Source organism: Mobula birostris, chromosome 9 (assembly GCF_030028105.1).
Source record: "Mobula birostris isolate sMobBir1 chromosome 9, sMobBir1.hap1, whole genome shotgun sequence".
Classification (NCBI taxonomy): Eukaryota; Metazoa; Chordata; class Chondrichthyes; order Myliobatiformes; family Myliobatidae; genus Mobula; species Mobula birostris.
This window is the reverse complement of record NC_092378.1, coordinates 43548609-43574274: the sequence shown is the minus strand read 5'-3', so window position 1 is coordinate 43574274 and position 25666 is coordinate 43548609. Positions and strand designations below refer to the sequence as shown.

The 25666-nt window shown below is 38.3% G+C and overlaps 1 protein-coding gene across 1 annotated transcript in view; it reads right to left on the bottom strand.

The window, feature by feature from the left end:
• Window positions 1-25666, bottom strand: part of LOC140202719 (sortilin-like) — a 119433-nt gene that overhangs the window by 35938 nt on the left and 57829 nt on the right. The window contains exons 7-12 of the mRNA XM_072267938.1: window positions 24733-24779; window positions 20804-20940; window positions 19787-19870; window positions 13798-13858; window positions 10474-10629; window positions 8388-8494 (exon numbers count right to left, since the gene is read on the bottom strand). Of these exons, the coding sequence (XP_072124039.1) occupies window positions 8388-8494; window positions 10474-10629; window positions 13798-13858; window positions 19787-19870; window positions 20804-20940; window positions 24733-24779 (592 nt within the window). The remainder of the gene's footprint in view (window positions 1-8387; window positions 8495-10473; window positions 10630-13797; window positions 13859-19786; window positions 19871-20803; window positions 20941-24732; window positions 24780-25666) is intronic.

The following is a 25666-nucleotide window of genomic DNA, read 5'->3' as shown; positions in this document are numbered from 1 at the left end:
GAACCAAGTGGTGCCCTGAAGACTTGTTCCTGGGGATTCAGTATTCTACAAGTTGTACAAATGGCCTGGATGAAGGCATTGGGGAGTTGTTGCTAAAGTTGCCAGTAACACAATGATAAAGTAAGAGAGTAAGTAGTGAAGAGGAAATTAAGACATTACCAAGTGACATAGTTAGGTTAAGTGAGTGAGCAGAAATCTCAAAAGTAGATTATAATGTAAAAAAATGTAGAGCTCCAAAATGCAAGGTTTCCTAGTGTATGGTTTGCAGAAGTATGCAGGTACAATTAGTAATAGGAAAACCAGCAAAACATGGTTCATTGACATAGAGGTAGAGAAGTTAATGCTTCAGTTAAACAGGTGTTTGTGAGACCATACGTGGTGCACTATGTGCAGGTTTGGTCTTCCAGTTTGAGGGCTATTAACAATGAACAGCCATTATTGTACTGACTTAAAGGGTAAAACTGCCTACTCCTACTATTTTTGTGTTTGTAGTACATTGTAAGCAATCCAGGGAAGGTTAAATTGACAATACCTGGAAAGGGCAGATTGTCTTATGAGGAAATGTTGGATAGGCTAGGCTTGTACCCACTGGAATTCTATATGAAATTATACTGAATTCCAAAGGATAGAAATATAGCCTGTATCACTTAAATGACATATATAAGACACAGAGTCTTGACAAAATAAACATGAGAGGATGTTCCTTCTCATGGGAAAATCTAGAAGGGGGGGGGGTCACTGTTTACAAGTATGGGGTTGTCCATTTACTGTGATTTTTTTTTCCTCTCTGAGGGTCACCATTTTTCTCCCAAATGATCTACTTCAAAAGGTGGTGTAAACAGAATCAGCAAAGTTTTAAGGCACTATTAGATTAACTCTTGACTAAACAAGGAGGTGAAAGATTACCACAGGTAGATGTGAGTGCGGATTTTAAGTTACAATTGGATTTCATTAAAAGGTGAAAAAAGCTTGAGAGGTTGCAGCCTACTCTTTTCCTAAGTATACTTCCATATGTACATTTATATATTATATCGTTCAGCTTTGATCCATGAGTGAAAAGGGCCTGGAAACAGAGCTCAGAAAATAGAAGTTGTTTGAAAGGATGAAGACATGTCTTCCAGAAGATTAACTGAAGGAAATTTTGAAGGTCCAAGAATGAATGTCAGCGCAACATTAAACAATATCAATTCAGAGGATCCATTTAGGCAGTGTTTCCCAACCGTTTCTAGTCCAACGTCCCCGTACAACACTTTCATACTTGTCAATGCCCCCCTAAAGGATCTTCATATTTGCCAATACCCCTCTAAGGCACAATATACTTTCTGGCACCCCATGGTGTAAAAACATATGTACTATATGCTAACATGAGAAAAATGACTCTGCTATAAATTTTTATTTGTCTTTACACCTAGCTTACACAGTACTTGTGCTCTGTACAGTGCTTCAATATTAATGTGATCCTTGAACTTGGTGGTTTATAGCAAGAGTTGAAATATCTGATTCAAGTTGTGACAGCAAAAGCCTAAACTCCCCACGTGTAACAACATCCAAGCAGTTTCTGTTTTTTGAGAGTATGTGGTTCACTGTACTGAAGCCTCTTGCAACAAGGTAGGAGGATGGAAATGCAATGAAGAGCAGTTTGGCTCTTCTCCAAAGACCAGGAACCTTTGTATGACAGTGTAGCCACATACCACAAAGCTGACATTTTTGAAAAGTGTTTTTGCTTCTTCATCATTCTGAATTTCGATTATTTCTTCTTGCAAGTTCTCTTCCTGTTCTTCCACCTTACAAAGAAATAGATTAATTAACCAGTTCAGAATTTCCAGATTGTTAAATTGATTCCGAAAATCCTTCTTCAGTGACTGAAGGTATAAGCAGTACTCTTGCAAACCACTGTCTGTGAAAGACAGTGCCATACTTTCCATGCAGGGAAACAGTAAGAACATTCTTCTCCCAATGTTTTGCTTACACATTTCCAATTTTCTGATAAAAGTGGACACTGCACATTTTGCCTGGATTAAATTGAAATTCTCATCTTGCAGTTTCATATTTAGAATGGCGGGAGGAGAGCAGCGCACTGTGCGTGCGCAGCCCTCCAGTGAAAGATGATATTGTATCTGTTAAATAGGGACCGTGGACAATTCTGATTTGATGGAGACTGACATGAAAGCACGGAGGAACATCTGGAGAAATTTCTGAAACGCCAGTTCGCTGCTATTGTTACTGCGTGGTCGAGAATCTTCCAGAGAGAAGGCCTCAAAATCCCCGGCTTTGCCTGCTGTTGGTGACCAAGATTGAGGTCGAATCACTCGGACAGAGATGGCGCTCAGGTACTTGGTGTCGGAGAGCTGATCGGAGGCTCGAAGTTTTCGGATGACTCAGGGTCGGACTGTGGTCGGCATGGTAGGGAGAGTTTTTCTTCCTTCTCCCGTCTGTTTGAGATGTGGGACATTTGAGAGACTTTGAACTTTTTACTGTGCTCATGGACTTCTTCATCAAGTTATGGTATTGTTGCACTGTTGTAACTATATGTTATAATTATGTGGTTTTGTTAGTTTTTTCAGTCTTGGTCTGTCCTGTGTTTTGTGATATCACACGGGAGGAAGTATTGTACAATTTCTTAATGCATGCATTACTAAATGACAATAAAAGAGGACTGCGTGTCTTCATAATCTAAAATAATGTTCATTTTGTCATACAGATCAGCTAGGTATGCCATATCTTCACATAGAAATTCAATCTTGTTTCCCAAGCTCTTGTCAGCTTTCAACCACAGTGTCAAAAAGATCAAAGAAACATGTTAAGCAGCAGCTTTTTGACAGTCAATGCATTTCAGTGTGAAGAAGCAAGTATTCAAGCTCTTCATCGTTATCTTGGCATAACTGGTGAAATATTCTGCTATTTAATGGATGAGCTTTAATTTACTGAAAGCAGATACTACAAGGGTCATGCTTGAAAAAAGTCACTGGCTGAGGTTTTTGGCTGTGAGATGATGACGATGAATTACAATGGATTGAAAACAGACTTGGAATTTCTTTTTACATAAATGTCACTAAACCAGCATTGTAACCTGTCATATATGGTGCTCCATCTGTTGCACAAGAAATCATGTTCCTAATCGGAATATTTTTAACCTCAATATACATTTTGAGCTTGTTGTAGATTGATCCTCCATTGATTTTTTAAAAAACTTTTTACAAAAGAGCATCTCTTCATAAACTTTTCCATTTTTGATAAACCGTATATATGCCATCAGCAATTCCTCGTTGTCTCATACAGTTGTCTCATCTAGTTGCATCCCAAATCCCATTTTTGTAGCTCTGTACATAGCTAATACTCAATGCCTTCAGTCATTTTGTCAATACAATGAGCTATAGAGTTATTACTCAGAGGAACTGATATTAAAATATTGGTATCCATTATGAGAACAGTGGTGAGCATTATTAATCTTTCACCAATTGTATGAGATTTTCCACACTTTGCTATCATTTTGGAAATGTTATAAGAAGCAATGAGACCACTATCAAGGTCGTTTTTAGCTTTCTTGGCAAATGATTCAAGTGTGCAATGTTGGTAAAGCTGGATGAGATTGCAGAATTTCAGACATATTGTGATTATAGGTGCTCACCGCCTGCCCAGCTATGGTTCTTCCAATGTTCCAGTGCCTCATCCTTTTTTTTTGGAAGTGTCTGCTCTTCTAACAGTCGATCAGGTCTCGTGCCTCAAGTTAGGGTGCTAATTACTGTGCACAACCCGCCCCCCCCCCCCCAAGCCCCAGGTATCTTGAATGTCCCCTGTCAACCTCTATTTCTCCTAACACCCCTTAGGACACATAACCATCCCTGGTGGGATTCACTGCATTAAGGAATATGACAGTAGAGAAGGGCAATATTTACACATTGTATTTCAGTGCAAGGTAAAATTAGTACACTGGTGCCCACATTGACTATCACCTCCCTTTTGCCTTCCAGTTGCATAACAAATAGGTCACAATTTGGAAAAGTAATGAAATAGATTAGACCAATTATTTTTTGTGTCATGGTAAAGTAAAACTGGATTAAAAGTTCAACGTTTTTTGACAACAGATAATCTTAATCCTACATTAATTATAGAATAAATTCAGTAAAGCGTTTTCATCCTAGACATTAATTAATGTGGAATGTATTTCTTTTTACTAGCTCCCCGCAAACTTAAATAAATTATATACATAGAGATAGGGTTCAAGGATAGATTTGACTACAAATTAATAATTATTGGTGGCCTTATGCAGGAGTCATAAATTAGCATTAAAATCAAAGATTTCCCCTGTACTATGTTCCATGTTTGCAAGTATAACGTGCTGTAAGGTTTCACTGCTACTGTAATGGCTTCTTTGTCATATTCACTGCTGAGGTAACGGTTTCTCTGTAGCAGCTATGTTTGGGTTATTGCTGGAAATAACAGGATGCATGCAGTCAATACGAGATCTGTGGTTGTGTCGTGTGATTCTGGAAGCAGTTGCTTTCGTGGGCTTTTGCCAGAGTGAGAGAGGGAGATGAAGAAAGAAGACGCGAATGGAGCGACTTGGTAGTCCGCCGGATGGGGTGGACTCGGAGCAAGGGTCAGATGGGCAGCGACGATCAAAGGATCAGCGAAGGGGAAACCGTGAGCTCCAACTTTGTGTGCACAGACAGTTTAATAAGATTTGGGCCCTTTTTCTTTTATATTTTGTTTCTCTACTAACCATATAGTCAAAGTAAGAGTTATAAAGCTTAATTGTTTAATCACATATTGTGTACTGTTTGTTATTTCGGGGTACTGCTTTGTAACAGGGGACACATCACACAGCATCTACCCAAATGAAATTTCTTAAGTTTGGCCAGGCAGGGGGTTATTACCCCCTATATTAAGCCGCTAGGCGAAGCAAGTATTACACAACAATGATTATAATTCTGTAGTTTATAAGAATGAGTGTCTGAGTTAATCACATTACAGTGTGCTGGAGAAAGTGAAACAGGGTTTCTATTATGAATGTCTCCTCAGTGTCTGACGACCATAACAAAGAACAGTTGTAACAGCGGACAGTTCAGAAATAGTCACCGAACATTCAGAAGGCTCAGGAGCTTGAAGACTCATACGGCCAGATTTGGGAACAGCTTCTTTCCAACTGTGATAAGACTGCTGAATGGAACCTGATCCGGATCTGGGCCATATCCTCCAAATATCTGGACCTGCCTATCGGTTTTTTTACACTACCTTACTTTCCATTTTTCTATTTTCTATTTATGATTTATAATTTAAATTTTCAATATTTACTATTTTTAATATTTAATATTTGTAACCCAGGGAGCAGGAAATGCAGAATCAAATATCGTTGTGATGATTGTATGTTCCAGTATCAATTGTTTGGTGACAATAAAATATAAAGAATAAGTATAAAATATAATTATCAATGGAATACAAAATGGAAGATTGTTTTGTGAGAAGCCAGAGTGCATACAGAAAGGAGGTAAGAAAACTAGGTTGAATTTGGCCTTTCCCTTCTATCATTTCTGGATCAAAGCTGTTGACACCAATAATCAGAAAGATATGAGTTTTGGGAAAAATAACTGATTGCAAGCTATTGTATACACAGAGCTGGATTTAGTTTTGAGAGTAATGGGTATTAATAGAGGTTTTAATACTAATCAAAACAAGTAAAACCTCTGCCATTCATCAAGTCTTGTATTACATTGTCTGGCTATTTATCTTGGGACCTCTAATGTGCCGATATACCATTGTACACCAACAAGGAACAGATGAAGACAGCTCAAATCAGCTTTACTGCATTTGGATAATCCATTCTTTGTTGTAGAGAGAACAGTATGTGCTCACTGGGAGATGTGCAAAAAATATGGGTGGGGAATTGAGCAGAAATAGAGAAGAACAGAAATGAGAAAAGCAGCAATTTGATCTGTATCATCTTATGGATCCATTACAGATTTTGCCTACTTATTCAGTGATGATATAGTGGGGAGCATGAGAAAGCAAATCAAGGGGAAGAATTGGGAAATTAAACACTCATGGCAAATGCACTGATATTTCTGGGACAATAACCTAGCCTACCTTACCAAGTGGCTCTTGGAGAGCACAATCAGGGTGCATCACTTCAAGAAGATAGCTCACTCATATTTCCTTGAACTTCAAGACAAGCCATAAACCTTGAAGTGTCCCTGTCAGAGGTCAGTACAGTTGTTACATTATATCTTTTTTGATACAATACTCAGGAAGGACACAATGTCATTTTTTCATTTTCTTTTGAATGTAGGATGGAAGTTTTGTTTGGTTATTTATAATCGTAAAGGATATGCCAATGAACAAATCATTCATTAAAAGAAGTTAATTTTGTTCAACAGAGTGATTAGACACCAAGAACTAAGGATTAAGGTGTCAGAGAAGCATGCTAACTGTTTGTTGCATGCTGTGCCATTGATTTTGGTTAAAGCCCCACTTCAGCCAAATTCAGCAGAATCTAAGGCCCAGGATAGCAAACACAACTGAATATTCTTTATGCACATTCCATCATCTCCTGCATACAGGAGAGCACAGCAAGAAGACTCTCAAGCTAAATAGGGATCGACAAGAGACCAGAGGGTCACAGGGGAAAGTGGGCAGAATCAGTATCAGGTTTATTATCACCAGCATGTGATATGAAATTCGTTAACTTAGCAGCAGCAGTTCAATGCAATGCATAACATAGCAGAGGGAAAAAAAATTTAAGAACCAATAAATAAGTAAATCAATTACGGTATACGTATATTGAATAGAGTTTTTTTAAATGTGCTAAAACAAATACTGTATATTTAAAAAAAAAAGTGAGGTAGTGTCCAAATATTCAATGTCCACATAGGAATCAGATGGCAGAGGAGAAGAAGCTGTTCCTGAATCGCTGAGTATGCGCCTTCAGGCTTCTGTACCTCCTACCTGATGGTAACAGTGAGAAAAGGGCAGGCTCTGGATGCAGGAGGTCCTTAATAATGGACGCTGCCTTTCTGAGACACCGCTCCCTGCTGGTTAAGTGCTGGAATTGTCTTAGGGCCTCATTGGGATCCTGATTTGGATCACAGGCCAGTTTGCAGATTCTGCTGGAACTCAAATCAGCGCCAGATGTGGGGGTTACAAATCTGGGGGTTTCAAATTATGGTGTTGGTGGTCAGAATCAAAAGGGCTACAATTGGAATTGAGGTGTTGGGGAGCTTTGCCTACAAGTGAAAGGCGATTGGAGGGCTTGGTCACAAATGACAAACTGAACTGAGGCCAAGTGAGGAGGCAACCTGGGAGTTTGTATTATGGATAGTGTCAGGAGACTCAGATTGTGAGCAGTGGGGAGAAAAACTTGGGGATAGTTAGAAAATATTGGACTGGGGAAGAAAGTGATTTCATGGGATGCTTGGGGATTAGGGAGCAAGATCAGCAGTTGTGGGGTCGGCACTGAGGAAAACAGTGGCCAAAAGCACTCATACAAATGAGAAAATTTGCCGAATTAGAGTTTCCAACTCTGAGTTGGGGCATGCATAGGGATTACTACTAATGGTCTAAGAGTACTCAGCTACAAAGTGAACAATGGAACTTCATTTCCTTAGTGGTCCTCTTAAAGAACACTTTATGGGGTGTGATGTACCTCCAAGTATGTCTGACATAGAAGTCACATCAACATTGTAGATATCATTTGCATCTGGGAGTGTCTAATCAAACCACTGGAGTGGTGTGACATGACACAGAAACTGTATTCCTGTCTGAGAATAACTCAAATTCAAATACATAGCAATGAAAGGAAAAGAGAAACACATTCAAATTTCTCAGCAGAAAACAGAATAGTTTTTTTTAACAAAAGATCATACACAACATCTATATCATATGTTGCAGAACATTTGAATCATGATGATACAGTTTCATCTAGCCCCAAAGTACTGTGTTGCTTGTTCACGAAGTGAAGAACTCTCTGGGAGCTGATGTGGCGGGCAAGCCATGTATATACACAGTACATGGTCCTAATATTAATGCTGTGCAATAAAATGTAGCAACTTAATCGAGACAAATTGGTTCAAGAAATTTAAGTTGAAGTTTAAAAGTGCACTTTAGGCACTGTAAATAAACAAGTACAGAAGTTGGCATTTGCTGGATTGAGTTGGAATTCCTGCATCAAGTCATGCCTGCTTTGACAGACTTCTGCTTTAAATAGTTGTGTCATTGGTGACTAAGCACTGGGTGCCATATGTCCTGATTTGACTTGCCTCATTCAGTAGAGGAAATCAACCCAAATACAGCCCTGTCCCTTGGCTGTTCTATGAAAGCAAACAAAGATGACTTAAAAACCAGTGAAGTCAGAGGAGAAAGAACTCTTTCTGAAAATAAGTAGTTTTACTAACCATACGTGGATCCTCGGATGTTGCATCGCATTGACTGTTATCTGGCTTTTTCAAAGGTTTCCACTCTCCTCCGTTGTCATATGTAATTACTGATCGAATATTATTATCTACAAGTGTATTGAGAGATAGGTGGTTAAACATCAGTAGATCCCCTTTCGAAACTGATCATGAGTTGAAAGAGTATGCTAGAGTAGAATGATAAAAATATGTCAGCGATGAGATCCTAATATTTATAAATGCTGGTAATGTGGTGTAGAAATAGGAATGAGTTCTGAAGAAAAGTTTTTAACCTGAAACAATAACAGTTTCTCACTTCACAAATGAGCCTGACACCACGACCCCCTCCTGAAAAAATTATGTTTTTGTTGCAAATCCCTGCTTTGGTATGCGCACATGCATGCTATCTGCTTTATTGAAAACATAAGTGATAATGAATTTCTTGTGCATTTTTTTCTTTTTATATTTAATTGGATCTTGGTTTCAGTCTCATAAAAATGGTACTGTTATTTGATTCTGTTTTGTATTATTACATGTTTAAATTATTGTTTGTGAACTTTGCTCTGTCCAAAAACTGAAAACGCAGAAGACTGAATGACTCGGGTTCAAAACCTTTCAAAGTTACCTCTGTATCTCTTTCCACAGATGTCTCCTAAACTGGTGCATTTTCTCGGTATTTTCTACTTTTATTTCAGATTTCCAGCATCTGCAGAATGTTTGTGTTTCATCTGTTAGATACGTTAGTTGCTGCATTTGCTCTTCAAAGGAATTCTTTGGATGTGAAGCATCATGTAAGCCGCTACATAAATGCATAGTTTTACTTTCTAAATTACATTGTTGATGATTTCCTCCTCTGTTTTGTACTCTCTCCAGCATATACGTCTCTGGAGCATGTCCATGTATGACCATTCAGCACTTTCTCAAGTGCTTGTGTCCCTCTTTATTGCTATCCCATTTCTTCTGTTGCTTCATTTTTTGAACTGTCTCCAGTGTCTCTACAATGGGATGATAGGTAAAGTGGAGAGGACAATTGAGGGAGTAGCTTGAATAGGACGAGACTGAGAGTAAGAGGGAAAATTAGGTGTCTGCATTGAGATATAAAATGTTGGAACACTGAGATCTTTCAGTGAATTACAGTTTAGGTCTCAAAGGATGAAGAGTGATAAGGTTGCTATGGTATTCAAGAAATCCGTGAGGTGTTTTGGATCTGTCCAATTCATACGATGGAAAGACTAGAAAGGATATGTCTGGACACCAAGACAGACAGACTATTCTGGAGATGTCATATATTTTGTATATCGTAATTACTTGGGCATGATCAGGGAGTCACTGAGACACAAAGGCTTCTTGTATTACACAAAATCTAAATGATCAATTTCAGACCGGTGCTATTAAATCAGAAAGGAATTAAGATAAAGATGGCTACAATCTTATTTTCATGACAGCAAGGCCTAAGTAGTCACTTTTGGCTGCAAGTCAAAGGTTGCAAACTTAAGTCTCATTCAGAAACTTGAACATCATCCGACAACTCTTCAAGGACAATTCAACCAAGAACTTTGAGAGGTTTCTGCAAACAGGTGCACAACTTTTTCCAGAGTCATTAAATCAAGACAATCCTTGTCCTTTTAGATGGTATAAAATTACCTTAGCAGGTAAGTTCTCCCTGTTTTGCAGAGTCAAAATTTACCATACAATTCAACACCAAGTAAACAAAGAACAGGTTATCTGGTCAAAATTATATTGTCATTTTTGGCTTTGCTCTCCTATCACAGGGGCCACATCACTGCTTCCCGAAAGTGCTACATGAAAGCAAACCTATTCTCTTTGGTACCTGCGAAGTGCATTGTATGCATGAGCTGTTAAATATTTAACTCAAATCTGACACGTTATGATTTTATTGTAATGGAAGAATTTTGTAGAATTAGTCTGAAGCTTTGAAATGAACTTCAGAATAATTTTACAAAAATATAGACACTAAGATAAATTGATAAAAAAAAGTCAATCATTTTGAATCAAAAGAGATTGATTCAAAAAGTATAAAAAAAAACAAACTTTATTGTGATGTTCAGACAGGTAGTTATTTTATTACCTTCATCAAGTACATTTGTGATGTAGACTCCACGAAGTGATGTCACATTTGTGAAATCTGTTCTACCACTCGTGTCAGAAAACAAGTGACGTTCCAGGGACTTGGAGAAAAGAAGTCCCCGATCATCAGAAGTATAAATTGTACCAAACCCATTATCTAAAAGAAATATAAAGCAATACATTAAACAATCTAGTGTAAAATACTCTATTTGAAAACAAAAGACTGTACAACTGACAGGACCTCCTTAAAACTGCTGCCAGTTGGATCTTGCTCAGATCATCAGAAGTGCCATCTCAGCATATCAGCTAAAATTACCAACATGAAGAGAAGATGGGGATGATTATTTGATGATTATGGTATACTGAACTATACTGTATTCAAATGAAAATTGAAGAACCCTTCCAGAAATTTCTGTATGCGTTTCTATAATCTCAGCAACAAGCTTCATTTTCAGTCCAATTCTGCCTGAGTGACTGCAGTTCCAATAACGTCCAAGAAGCTCAACACACCTGGGTTGAGTCAGGGAGCACGAGTGCATTCTAAGCATTACCCATCACCATGGCTTTACATCAAATTTATACCTTTGCTACTCTTAAATCAACTTACTACACGAGGCCTGTCACAAAAAACTGTGGGTCAATTGTTTAAGAAAAATAACAAGATGGCTTGAGTCACAAAAATAGATTGAGATGCTTTTATTTACCTCAAAACAAGAAAAAAACTTGGAAAAAAGAACAATATATACATAGCCACCCTCAGACTAAACACAAAAAAAAAAGCACTTTGGTAACCTGAGGCTTATAACTGCTAAGCCCCTCCCCCTAGACCAACCAAAAGCTAATTAACTCAATTATCCAATTAAAGACGGTATCCTCCACTATCAGCACACCTGTGCAGTTTGCTGCTGCCTCTATATGAGACAGCTCCATAGGACAGCTCTGTTTCAGACCCAGTGACTATTACTGCTTGGGACGAGTGTTTTACTGAGTGTGCCATGTGCTGTCTGTAATCAGTGACGGGCCTTCGTCACGAGGCCCAAAGAATGTTGCATGGTAGAATATATCCTTTGTACGAACACTCTGATATTATGGTGAGTGTGGAGGAATTGTTAATTAAGTTAGGCAACCAGAGAGATGAAAAACAAGAAGATTGTGTGAGGCAAGGAGCTGAGGAAATGGTTGATAATATATATGTTTATTAGAAATCAGTAGAGGGAAAGGTCAGGTATTTGCTGCAAATGGGACAAGTAGAAGGTGGACAGATCCAAGGACGCACAAGATATGTGAACAGTGAGGGATAATATGTCATAGCTGAAAGCAAAAGGCACCAACCTGGAGGTAGGTAATTATTAGGGCATGTTCTGGAGTTGGGGTTCTGTATATAGCAAATATTAATTTAAACAGCAACCAGTCTTTAGATTTGAATGTGGATTGCAGATTGAATTTAAAATCCAGCTCTAAACAATGGCCTTCCTGAAGCTGCAGACTGGGGCTTATGCATGCATGCAGCTAGAGACTATGGCTACGTCCACACTACGCCGGATAATTTTGAAAACGCCGGTTTCGAGTAAAAACGACAGGCGTCCACACTAAGCGTTTTTTAAAATATCTCCGTCCACATTAGGCGGATATTTAGGCGAATCTCCGCCTACTGGGCATGCGTAGGACACACAGAAAACAAGCGAAGAGGAATCGGTATACTTAGTGCGCGTTTGTCCAGTTACAGAGTAGAAAAATTTAAAAGGAATTGCTCTTGGCTCTCGCGCAGGAGGACTTAAAACTTAAAAAAAACAAATACTGGAGCGTATGGAAGCAACCGACAGGGAGTTCACGGACAGTGTGACCCAGCTGACGACGAACATTGAAAAACTGACTAACTCTGTTGCATTAATAAAGCACCTTCTTAAATGTATAAAACGTCTGCATCAGCGTTATCTTGTATTTCCATACAATGTTACATTAGGCTGTTACACATCTATTGTCAGAGAAGTACTTGCATAAATAGGTGAACCACCTTCATACAAGCAAGGACAGAAAACAGGGCAAAGTGAGTATACTTATTTATTCAGTAAGCTATGGGTCAAAGTATTTGGTGAGTACATTTCTAACCCTTCTGGCTTCAGTCTAGTCCGTCTTTTCTGAAATTGTTAGTTGGGGGCGTTCAAGAAAACAACGAACATCTGTTCCAGCACGTCATGACAGCGTTTTTAAATAGTCAAAAAAGCTCACCTTACAATTTAACTCTCACGCCGTTCACACCGACTGCGCGTTATAACAGCTTGTGCAGTACCAAGCAGAGGCAGAAAAAAGCATTATTGTTGTGGTGTTGTCATGACAACATTTTTAAATCTCTCCATTTACCCCGTACACACTACGCCGGATATTTAGCGTTTTCAGATTTATTCACTCTGGAGAGTGTTTTCGAAAATCTCTGTTTTCGGGGGCTGAAAACGCCGGCTCAGTGTGGACGGGAGGGCAAAACGAAGAGAAAAAGCTTCGTTTTCAAAATTATCCGGCATAGTGTGGACGTACCCTATGGGGATTAACATTCATTTTGGGTGTCTGGAGCGTTGGAAGTGTTTGAAAATTATATGGAATTCAAAGGAAGCTTTGAGGATACACTGCAGAATTTTTTTTTACTCAGAGTGGTTGATGCATGGAATGCACTGCCTGAGTCAGTAGTGGAGGCAGATACACTAGTGAAATTTAAGAGACTACGAGACAGGTATATGGAGGAATTTAAGGTGGGGGGTTATATGGGAGGCAGGGTTTAAGGGTCGGCACAACATTGTGGGCCGAAGGGCCTGTACTCATGCCCTTATGTTCTCATGCTGTTATTGTTGATCTTTAGCATATAAAAATGTCGTAATATTGGGTCAGATGGGCCTCTTCTTCCAAAAATGTCTCGAGTATGATGCCTGCTGAACTCCCTTGGGGTTAGCAAAGCGCCAGATTGTTCAATCGGCCCCAAAACACCATCAAAATACAAATCATAGGTTTCTATCACACACTGTTTAGTAGTAGAATCATATTTGAAAGAAGTAGAAGTAGCAGTACAACTCTTACCCTAGAGGAAAACAAGGGCCCACTATTTTTAATTTCTATTCCTAGTCACAAACTACACTGCTCCACTTCTATGAGGTTTCTAATCACTGGATCAGTTTAAAAGTGTGTTTAATCTTGCCAGTGAAGCACACATTTCATAAATAATGAAACATATTCTGAGTAAATGCAGACCACACTCACACACTGAATCACTGATTAAATGTAAATTTATCTTCACTTCCTTAAGTTTACTTTAAAAAGATGCAGAGGTACTACTTACTGCCCGGTTCATCCACATGTATGAAGATCATGTCATCATCTGCTGCAAGTATTGAGTAAAACTGTAAGAGAGCATCTACATAACATTATTCACATTGCCAAGAACGACTACTTACAGTTCTCCAAGCATGCATCCATAGATGAAACACCTACACATGTATACAAACCACCACATTCTCCAGTTTAATCAGCACATGAAGGAAGATCTTACAGCTTAATTGTTGCAAACACAACAAAATATTTTGTGGTAAGGCTGGAGGTGTAAAGTTAAAATTTACTTGATAAAAATACAAAATACTGGAACACCTACGTAAGGGTAATCAAAAGCTAAAATAAAGGCTCACATTTGGGTGCATATCATATCTTAGACCTGGTGTAGTCTTTCATCCAAATGCTAAATTACTATTTTTCTTTAAGAACCAGTGAGTACAAAGCATATTTTTTTCTTTTTTGATCTCTATAAATTGCTTTTTTCAGCTCTATCATATCATTGGATTGAACATGGAACATGGAATAGTATAGCATAGTACAGGGCCTTTGGCCCACAATATTGTGATGATCTATAATAAAGCTACTCCTGATTAATCTAACTATTAGTTCCTATACAGCCCACTGCCCTCCATTTTCCTTACATCCAAGAGTTTCTTAAATGTCCCTATTGTATCCACCTCTACCAACAACTCCAGCACCCAACTCTCTCTGTGTAAAAAAAAAAAAAAAAAAAAAAAAAACCTACCTCTGATATCTCCCTAAATGTTCCCCCATTTAACTTAACTGGATGTCCTCTGGTATTGGGCCATTGCTGCCCTAGAGAAAAGCCAGACTGTCCACTCTACATGTGCCTCTCATAGTCTTCTACATCTCTATCAAGTTACTGCTCATCCTCCTTCACTTCAAAGAGAAAAGCTCTAGCTTATTCAACATTTCCTCATACAACATGTTCTCTGATCCAGGCAGCATCCGGGTAAATCTCTTCTGTACCCTCTCTAAAGCTTCCATATCCTTCCTGCAATGATGTGACCAGAATTGAATACAATACTCCAAGTGTGGTCTAACCAGTGTTTCATAGAGTTGCAATATTATCTCATGGCCCTTGAACTCTATCCTCCAACTAATGAAGACCACAGACCATACACCTCCTTAGCAACCCTGTTAACTTGCGCGTCAGCTTTGAGGAATTAATGAACTTTGACTCCAAGACTCCTCTGTTCTTCCACACTGCTAAGTCTGAAATCTAAAAGAATACAGTTGGGTAGAAAAATGGGATGAGGCTTAATCCAAAGAAGGATGAGTAATTTGGGGAGGTGCAATAAAGTAAAGAAATGTACAATAACTAGCATTGAATAGCATGGAGGAACAAAGGGATCTCAATGTGCAAAGGCTGTAAGGGTCAGTAAAGTAATTGAAAAGTAATGAGGTCCTTCCTTTAAGAGTACATTCATTGAATACCAGATCAGGCAGGTTATGTATACAACACTAGTTAGGCTACTGCTTGAGCACTACATACAACTCTGCTCACTACTTTACAAGAAAGGTGTACATAATTGCAATGTTTCAGAGAATATTGATCACAACTGTCAGAACTGAAACAAGGTTGGAAAAATTGGATAGAAACACCTTTTGTTTGGAACACAGGAGACTAAGCAGAGACTTAATTGTGAGGTATAAGTTGTGAGAAGTCTAGCTAAGCAAATAGAAATAAATTTTAACAAAGGAGTCAGAAACGATGGACCAAAGATTTAGAGTGACGATCATGGAGGATTTAGACTGAAAAGCAAGCCTAGCTGAAATGTTTTCACAATTGTTTTTTAAAAAGTCCACATGTGAACTGTAAACACTAGACCTAATATTGTGGAACTAATAGTTGCTGCAGTTAAACTATGATTGAATTTTACATACATCCTGAAGGCGAAAAAAAGGTTTATGAAAGCCGAGCTAGACAGAGTGAACAAGCAATCGAGGTGAAGGGATTGGTCAATGGAGGCAAATGTTTAAATAGACCTTTCAGATTTATATGAGGAAGAAAAATTCCAAGGGGAAAACTCATGGTTAACTAATAAAAAGCAGATAAAGATAGTGTCATATTTAAAGAAAAAGTATCTAATTGCATGAAGATGGATGATAGTTGTCAGAAAATTCGAAGTATGAGTGGAACAAGGAAGGAATACCTGAATATGTAAAAAAAAAATAGTAACAATTAGTGTCAAATTTTGAAAAGAAAATCTGACAGAGTGAACTTTCATTATATAAGGTAATTAACCTTGGGAACTAATAATAGAAATTGGGAATTGGCAGAAGAAAAGAAGTAGTATTTTGCAACACTATTTTCTATAGAACATAAAAGTAACTACCCAAAACATCTGAAAGACTGAGGTGGTGCAGGATTAGTGTGAGATGCTTGATGGTTCTGCAGACTCGATAGACTAAAGGCCTGTTTCTGTGTTATACAGGTTATGGCAATGAGATATATTCCCACAAGAAAGGAAAATTATTTGGGCCCGATTCACTATCATATAATTGCATAAAGACAGCTTCAGAAGATTACACAGAATATAACAAACAACAAAAAATAGCCAAAAGATGAACAAGGAAGGATACAAGTGGAGTATGAGATAAAGCCCTAGATCTAATCACCATCCCTGGCACATTGTGCTTCAAAGAACTGTCAGGTATCCAGAATATTAAGGTACCTGGAATCGAAGGATACTTGGTAGACTGGAATCAACATTGATAATAACGTAGGGGTGTAATTCTGGCTGGAGGTTTGTGACAGTGCTTTCCTGCAAATATCAGCGTGGGGATCTCTGTTGTTCATGATAAAATGATTTGGATGTTTGCAGATAACAGAAAAATTCACGGAGTAAGGATACTGAGGATGTTTTTCAGTAGACTATAAACCAGCTGGAAATGTGGGTTGAAAAACGTGGCTTAATCTGAACAAGTATGAGACCAAATGCAATAGGAAAGTATACAGTAAATGACCAGATCTGTAGGAGCACTGATATATAGAGGAGTCTTGTAGTGCAAGTCTATAACTACCTAAAAGTGGCAACAGAAGTGGATAGGATGATAAAGAAGATATGCTTGCTTTCATCATTTGGGGTGTTGAGTATAAAAGTTGGAAAGTCATGTTGCAGCTGTATAAAACTTGGGTAGGGCTACATTTGGAGTATTGTGTCTGGTCTGGTTGCTGCATTGTGGGAAGGATATAGAGACGATGGAGTAAAAGTTAATCAGAATGTTGCTTGGATTACTGAGTATTAGATTAGCAGAAGTTGAATAAATTGTGATTATTTTCTCTAGAGTGCTGGAGACAAAGACAATTTGGAAGAAGTACATAATATTATTATCGGAAGCATAGTTAAAGTAGATAGAGACTTTTCCCTGGAAGGAAATGTAAAATACTGGAGGGCACAGGTTTAAGGTAAGAAGAGGTAGGTTTAGCAAGGCAAGGTTTCCTTTTTACATAGAGAGTGGTAGGTGCTTGGAATGACCTGCCAGGTCACATGGTGGAAGCAGATACAATAGTAATGCTTAAGGGGCATGTAAACAGGGAATAGAGAGGTAGAGACTATGTGCCAGCAGATGGGATTAATTTGGATTAGCATCATTGTTGGGACAGACGTTGTGGGCTAAAGGCCTGATTCTACAGTGTACTGTCCCATATTAAGTTATGTGAATTGTAAAAATGTGGCTAGCTGATTTTTAATGAGCATGACTGAGGGATTTTATGACTTACTTCTGGCCCTATTTATATCTTATTCACACTGGTTCACAACCTTAACTGGAAGAAGTAGAACATAGAAGCTGCTGGAGATGTCTTAAAGTACTAACTGCAGGAGTGTGCAAAATTCATTATGCCTTCTGGTGGCACTAGTGAATACAAAATGCCACCAAAAACACTGGGAGGGCGGATAAGTTAGGAAACAAAAGATTCTGTATATGCTGGATATCTTGAGCAACACTAAATGCTGGAGGAACTCAGCAAGTCAGGCAGCATCTATGGAGAGGAATAAACAGTCAACATTTCAGGCAGAGACCCTTTATTGGTGTCAGCATTGGTGCTTCAAACGTGGCCAGGCACCGTCACTAAACCTCACAATTAATCATATTCATCAAAGCTAACCAAATTAGTTATTTTCAATTGCAGAGTTGTTTCAGGTTTTGTGAATATTAAGTTCATAATAATGGAAAGGAAATACTTTCATAACTTCTACTTGCATAATTGTAAATGAAATAATGAAATAAAATGTATTTTTGAGTCTCAAAAATGATTTGGGGAGAGGAAGAACTTCTAAAAACAGAACATATAGAGTATGTAAGAAGCAATTATATACACTAAGCACACAATGACAAGAGACAACTGCATAAGCTTTGATCCATAATCTGCTCCAGGAATTGCTCTAATGTAAGAGCTAGATGTTCAATGTCACATTTGCCAATCTCAAATGTTCAAATAGATCTGCATTTATTGTTAAAATATACAGATCTATACCTGTAACTGTTAAGTAACACAAAATCTATCTGCAAGATAGATTTATCAGTCTTTGACCTTCATGAAACTGCTCTCCAATAGAATTCACATGCTTCTGAAATTAAATAAATGTAAGTACACTTGTGCATAAGACCATTGGTCTTATGTCAGCTCTGAGGAAGTCTTCCACTTAGTCATTTTTTTTTGCTTGAGAGCACTGGCTATTAGTAACTTCACAAAATAATAGGAACAATATGTCAAGTTCAGAGGGAGCTACATAATGTAGGGAGTGTCAGCAAGCAAGATCAGGCAAAGCAGAGTATAGGTTGATTTGTAATTTGTCTGCAATGGGGGATGATTGAATGTTGGAGCTTAGCTAATTAGAGGGTGGTAGGCTTGAACTGGAACATTTTAAGCCCTCCCTAATTACACTTTGTAGAACGCCGGAGAGAAGAGAGAGTCCACAAGAGGGTTGAATGGAGAAATGAATTAATCTATTGATTATGCTGGCAGTGAGTGTGTGTGTGTGTGTGTGTGTGTGTGTGTTGGAGGGGAATGCTGCACAAATATCTTCTCGTCTTGAGAATATCCAGCAAAGGTCCTCTTCTCTCAGCAACAGTGATGCTGCAAAAAGTTTATTAGACAGGAATGAAGTTCAACGTGCACAACTGACAGAGCAAGCATGCCTGAAATGCCTAGGGTCATGCAATTAAAAGCAAAAATGGTCAAGATTGCATTCCACTCCAAAATTAATTGATTTTTCAGATGCACAGTGCTGAAACAAAAGCACCATCCCACTGAACTTTTAGTTTTTCTTTTACCATATAATTTTTTTTTTGATTAGAGACAGAAAAGACTGCAGATGCTGGAATATGGAGCACCACACATGCAACATCAAAGGAGGGAAAATCATAGTTGACAATTTGGTTTGAATCCTTTCTTTCAGTGTCACATGCTATTATGGTTTGAAATTTTCAATTTTTACCAACAGCAACTAAAAACCAGCCCCAAATTCTTAATGAGTCATACATTGCAGCTGGAAACTACTGCAATAGTCAATGACTTGTCCATTGTGGGTGCCTTTTGACTGATTGAGAAAATATTATTTAAAACCAACTGTTGATGGATTTGTGGAACTTACACAAAATGCTGGATAAACTCAGCAAGTCTGGCAGCATCTATGGAAGGGAATAAACAGACAACATTTTGGAGCAAGACCCTTCATTAGGTCTTGGCCTGAAATGCAAACTGCTTTTTCCCCTCCATAGACACGGCTGGACTTGCTGGATTCCTCCAGTATTTTCTGTGTGTTGCACAAAATTTCCAGTATCTGCACAATCTCTTGTGTTGATGGATTTGTCTCATGTTTATCCTAATAACCTAAAATACTTGATTTTGTCAAATGATGATAACTGAAAGAACCTCCTGAACCTGACTTTCAAATCATTCTTTAAAATGTTAGACATTTTACAAGCAGGAACAGATGAAGAGGCTTTGAGAATTACTTTGAATGTACCTGTTCATGACTGACAGGAGGGAGTTGAGCTTTATTCCAAGAATCACCCTGATCAGTAGACACGTAGATTGATCGAGGCTGGGTCTGTAAATAAAAATTGGTCATTCCATATGCTTAGAATTTTTGTTCTTTTATAAATTGTATGTACTCATGCAAATTTGTTACGCATATTACCTTTCCAAGCTACAAACAACATTTGACAATCACAAGTAGTGTAGCTCATCGAGAGCAAATGATTTACATGAAATAGTAAATGGAAAGGAATTTATTTTCTAAATGTAACTTCAACTGGCAGCTCGAAGTTGAAACTAGACTGCCACTACTTTGAAAATTCAAGTTTTTGAAACAATTGCAAGCAGTTTAGTGACTAAAACACCTTGAAAGTCAACAAATTACAGATGCATTCACTTCCATATTAGTTCATGAGATATTATCAGTTAGATAATTGAATTTCAAGTACCGCCAATTACTTTCAAATAAAGTTTCAATATATAACAAATGCACAAGTTGTTGACAACAACAATTATTTGTACAGCGTTATTAAGATGTTTCACAGGAGTGTAAGGAATGCAAGTGCCATCCAAAAGGAAAAGATTGGTGTGTTGATCCAAGTCCAAGCCAAAAGCTAGTTTTATTGGACTAGAAGCAATTTAGTAGAAGTTGACTGGAAATGGTTGCTTGAATTCAGGATAAAAATGTTCCCACAAATAAAGTTAATGGGACAGCTAAATCTAGACCTCTGGATAATGGGTGCATTGACATTACATCAGTTTATGCCCGGCAAATAAAATGCGCCTCTTTTGTTTCTATACGCTGGTCCTTGTCACGGCAGAGATGAGTCATTTATGCAACTGTTTCAAACAACCGATTCCTATAAAACAATCACTCAGCCTCAATACCTTCTTCTATACCTTCTTTGATGATAGATTTATAACTTCACCAGAAGAACAATGTATAATCCGCTAGTTGCATCTTACAATATGTCCAAGTACTACTCCTTAAATGTAGTCATTTTACCTGGTTATTGACAACAGAGGCAAAGAGAAAACGGCCAGCAAAGCCAAATGAATAAACATTTGTCAGAAGTGTTGTACACGTTTTTCCAAAATCCATTGTTCTCTTTAGCACCAGAATTCCTTGGTCATTTACATCATCTGTAAAATAATTTTAATAAAGTAATACTTAAATTTCATAACAGATTACATGTTATGTACATTTTTAAGTAAAAATTAGTGATAGTTCAACTGTTCTACTAGCTTGATCACCACCAAAGGCATTGACTTATATGATATTGAACACCGTGAGGTTACATATGCCTGTCAGCATTAAGAACAAATCAAAGTTTTTATTTTATGGACCATATACATAACAATTTTAAGATAAATGAAGGCTCTAAAACTTCATTGACAAATAGGAACATAAACAGTTCCTAGGTTTTACTTCTATATAATTTTAAGCATATATGTAGATTTGCATGCATTGTCGACACTCACGGAAAACACGGAGGAATCTCCTACACTCTTCAAAACTGTTATAATATATGCAGCCCAATTTCATAATTGTACTGATTTATCACATCATTCATAATGACATGTCTGTAAATTTATTTTTTGATAAATTAAGAGAATCTATATTATATCCTATGGTTCTTGCAAAAGATATACATGACAAACTTCCAAAATAGGCAGCAGTATTCCAGAGGGCTAGAGAGTAATCAATCAATCTAAAGCTTTTTCAGCTTCATGGCAAGTAGTGGAGGAATAAGAGAAGAAAGAGGGGAAAAGGAAGAGAGGGAGCCAGTTCGTTAATATCTTCCCATTCAGGCTATTTGTGAAATACTCATCTTAGTATAATACCAGTATGTGAAACAAGGATACATCATTCATCGAAATGTCCACATTTTACCTTCTGATGATCACTAACAATTAGAACATCTGCTCACCACAGTACAAAGCAAAAACCATCAAAATAGACACCATTTGGAATCAGATTATGCCATATTCCGTATAAAAGTGAACTAATCACACTGCATATTCTTCCTTTGTTTCTCTTCAAAATGCCTTTGGTTGTTCTACGTCTCCTACTTAAAGCTGCTCGTGACCATCACGTAAGTGGCAGTGAGTTGTTGATTCTCAGTACAAATGACTGGAGACAGTCTTGAAGAATAATTGCAAACATCTGTAGCCTAGTAGGACTGGGTGTAGATTTCATCTCAGAGTGAACCAGAGCAAATCTGCTGATTGCCTGACAAGAAAAGTAAAGGTGCTAATGCAAGAGTTGAAGAAAGGAGGATGATATTCAGGCAAATAGTCAAACTGTAAAAAGTTGAGTTGATTGCCATATGCATAAGCCCATGTATGCACAGATGCAATGAGAAAGTTACTTAGAGCAGCATTCCAACCACATAGTGTCACAACGCAGCACTCACAAAAAACTCATGCACTATTTTTATAAGAAAGAACACAAATTGAACGAAAAACTCATATAGTGCAAAGTGATCAAAGTCCTTTACTAAAATAGGATGACCAGAACTGAATGCAATACTCCAAGTGTGGTCTGACAGGTTTTATACAGCTGCAGCATGACTTCCTTATGCTTGTACTAAACTCACCCCCCCCCCCCCAATTCTCCTTCTTTACCGTCTTATCCATTTGTGTAGCCAGTTTTAGTGAACTCTGGACCTGGATGGGTGGAGCATTGGCTGATCCGGCAGAAAATAGAGAGTGGGAATAAAGGGATCCTATTCTGGCTGTCTGTCGTTATTACCAATGGATTCCACAGGGGTCGGTGCTTTTTACGATGTATGTCAATGATGTGGACTATGGGATTAATGGATTTCTGGCTAAATTCGCTGATGATACAAAGATATGGGGAAGGAGCGGGTAGTGTTGAGGAAACAGAGAGCCTGCAGAGAGACGTTTAAAAACTTTGGTCATGTTTTTAAGGCATGACTTGCCCTGCACAAAGCCCATCATGTCTTTCAAAATATGCATGAATCCTATTTCTCAGTCACCTATCCAGGAGCTTCCTTACCATGGACCTGAGGCTCACTGGTTTATAATTAGCGGGATTATACAATTTCTTTTCTTGAAAAGAAGCACAGCATTTGCTACTCTCCAATCTTCTAGGACCTTATTTATTGCCAGTGTGGACACAAACAACTTCGTCAAAGCCCCAGCAATCTCCTCTCTTGCTTCTTTCAATACACTGCTATATATGCCATTAGGCTATGGGGACTTATCCACTTTAATGCTGTAAGGGGTTTCTTCTTTTATGTTACTGCTAAGGTGAATAAAATGGCTTCTTTGTTATGTTAAAATAAAATGGCTTCTCTGTGATGTTAACTGCTGAGACAGTGGTTCTCTCTCTAGCAGCTTGTTTTGGGTTTATAATTACTGATAACGAGAATTGTATTCATTTGCTAACCAATTGGGATAGATGTTATTCTTTCCTGTGTGTCTGTAAGCTATTGTTTTCGCGGGCTTTGGGGCAGAAGGCGCGATGGGGACAGAGAGAGGAGTCGCGATGCTGTAAGCTGGGCGACGGAACAGACCCCATGCAGAAGTCCAAGGCCCAGGGTCTTCGGCCGGGAGAGGAGATGAGGACAGACTCGTGTGGAGCGTCTGGTTGACCACCGTGGTTGGACCCAGGCGGCAGGTCGAGGAGGTCGGAGGAGATCGCACGGTGGGAAGAGGACTCCGTTAATTGAGCTCCAACAGTTGTGCATGAAGTGGTTGAACTCTGATAAGTTTGGCGCCTTTTACTTTTCCTTTTGTATTGTATCTCTATTAATTACATAGTTCCAGTAAGATCTATAAATTGTATTCTGTGAATCGCATATGGTGTACTGTCTGTTATTTGGCGGGGTGTGGTACATCACACAGCATCTACACAAACTTGATTACCCAGTTTGGCGGGGCCGAAGGCTGCTCCCCCATACGAAAGTGAGCTGAGCGAGCCTGAGGCTTACCACGGGGCTACAGTGCTTTTCAGGAAAAGCAGAATTACCTCCTCCTTGATATCAATATGTCCCCGTACAGTAGCATGCCCTGCTCTGCCTTCACTACCCTTCAAATCAATTCTCCTTCGTAAATACTGACACAAAGTACTTATTTGGTACCTCAGCCACTTGCTCTGACTCCAAGCACAAATTCCTTCAGTGAACCTACCCTCTCCCTAGTGATCCTTCAACATTGTCTCTCCTTACGACAGATTATTATGTTACCCTCCCTATGCAGAGTACAGTACAGGTGCAGAATGTACAGTACAAGTCACTGTGGCAGTCAGCTTTCTTCTTGTCGTTTGAGCTTCTGCTGCAGAACTTAGAAACTGGCTAGCTGTTCTTTGTGCTCTGGAGGAAGTTGTTAAACCAGCTGGGTGCTTCAACACATTTTTTGGTTCACAAGTATGTGAACAAAGTCAGTACAACTTCTGCATTAGAAAGGATGCGTTCTGAGATTTGTAAAAAACCTCTCCAAAGTTATGCCCCAGTGAACGGGGTTTCTGCTCGACCTCCTATGCCTTATTCTTTTTATTAAGTTTGCTCATCAATCTTCTGTCACTTTCCCTTACTCTTGCTGACTTAAGTTGCAGACATTAAGCAGATTGTCCAACTGCAAGAATCTAACTGAAGAGTCAGTTGGGGTGAAATCAGATGTGAGTGGTAATACACATGAGCAAATCAGCAGTGATATTTCAGTCCACTCAATGTTAGTTTTTTTTGGCTTGAATGGATATAAAAATCAGCTGCTGATTCACTATCAGTTACGGTAACTGGAAGCAGTTCATTTGGCCCAATATCACTGCAATATGCATCGCCAACAATAGATGGATCTCTACAACAGGGATAGAATGGGACGGGGGAAAGAGAGAGATGGAGAGTTTAAAATGTCAAATCCTACTCAAGATCTACCTTAAACGTTTGTAAAAAAATTCAGTTAACTTACAAAGGCCGTTAGGATGAGTTGAGAAAAAGATGGTGCTTCCCGGTCCCCTAAAAACAAAGGAGGTCATGAGAAATGATCATGTCTCTGAATTTTAAAAAATACAATATCATGCAACAGTACTACAAAATCCAGTCACAAAATAGTTAGTGTTTGTTTGCCACTGCGATTGTGAGCTCCATGTGTCAAATTAATTCAATATGTATGAAAAACACAGCAAGATTTATCCTCGTGAAACATTGAAATATGTTGTGTTAGAATTTTGAGGAAGCTAAATGAATGAAGGCGAAGTGCAGATCAGACATAATTTACTTTCATGGCTTGAGGGGCTGAATAGCCAAGTTCTGTTCCTACATAATCACAGAGCCTAAATTGCCCCGGGGGTTGAGGAAGACAATTTTTTAGACATTGTTTATCCAAACTGTTTTTAAGTATTTCAAGGGCTATTTTATTAAAATGGAAAGATGCCTCTGCTCCCACTTTGATACAGTGGTTCTTTCAGGTGATGTTATGTCTTAGTTTGGAAAAAATTAGAAGTCGAACTTTTGATCCTAGATTTGACTTTGAGAAAAGGTGGGGTTCTTTTGCCCATTATTATCACTTGATTAGAGTTAATAAAGATGATCCTTTTCTGATGCTTGGGTATATGGATGTGGTTGGCGGATTGATGTCTTTTTTTTATGGAAGCTTGTATGGCGTTTAGCTCCGGGTTTGTGCTCCAAATGGGTTTTTTTCCCTTTTTTTTATTATTAGGGGTTTTTTCCTGTTTTAGTTAGTAGGGGTTCTTTTTTTCCTTCTTTCTTTTTTCCATAAAAAAAGCTTTAATATTTTGTTTTTTTATTATTATTGATATACTGTTCAGCTTGGTTGATAGTTTTAACTCTTATTCTACATATGGATATGTTGTCTTGATTATTTTGATGTATTTTTCTCTGTT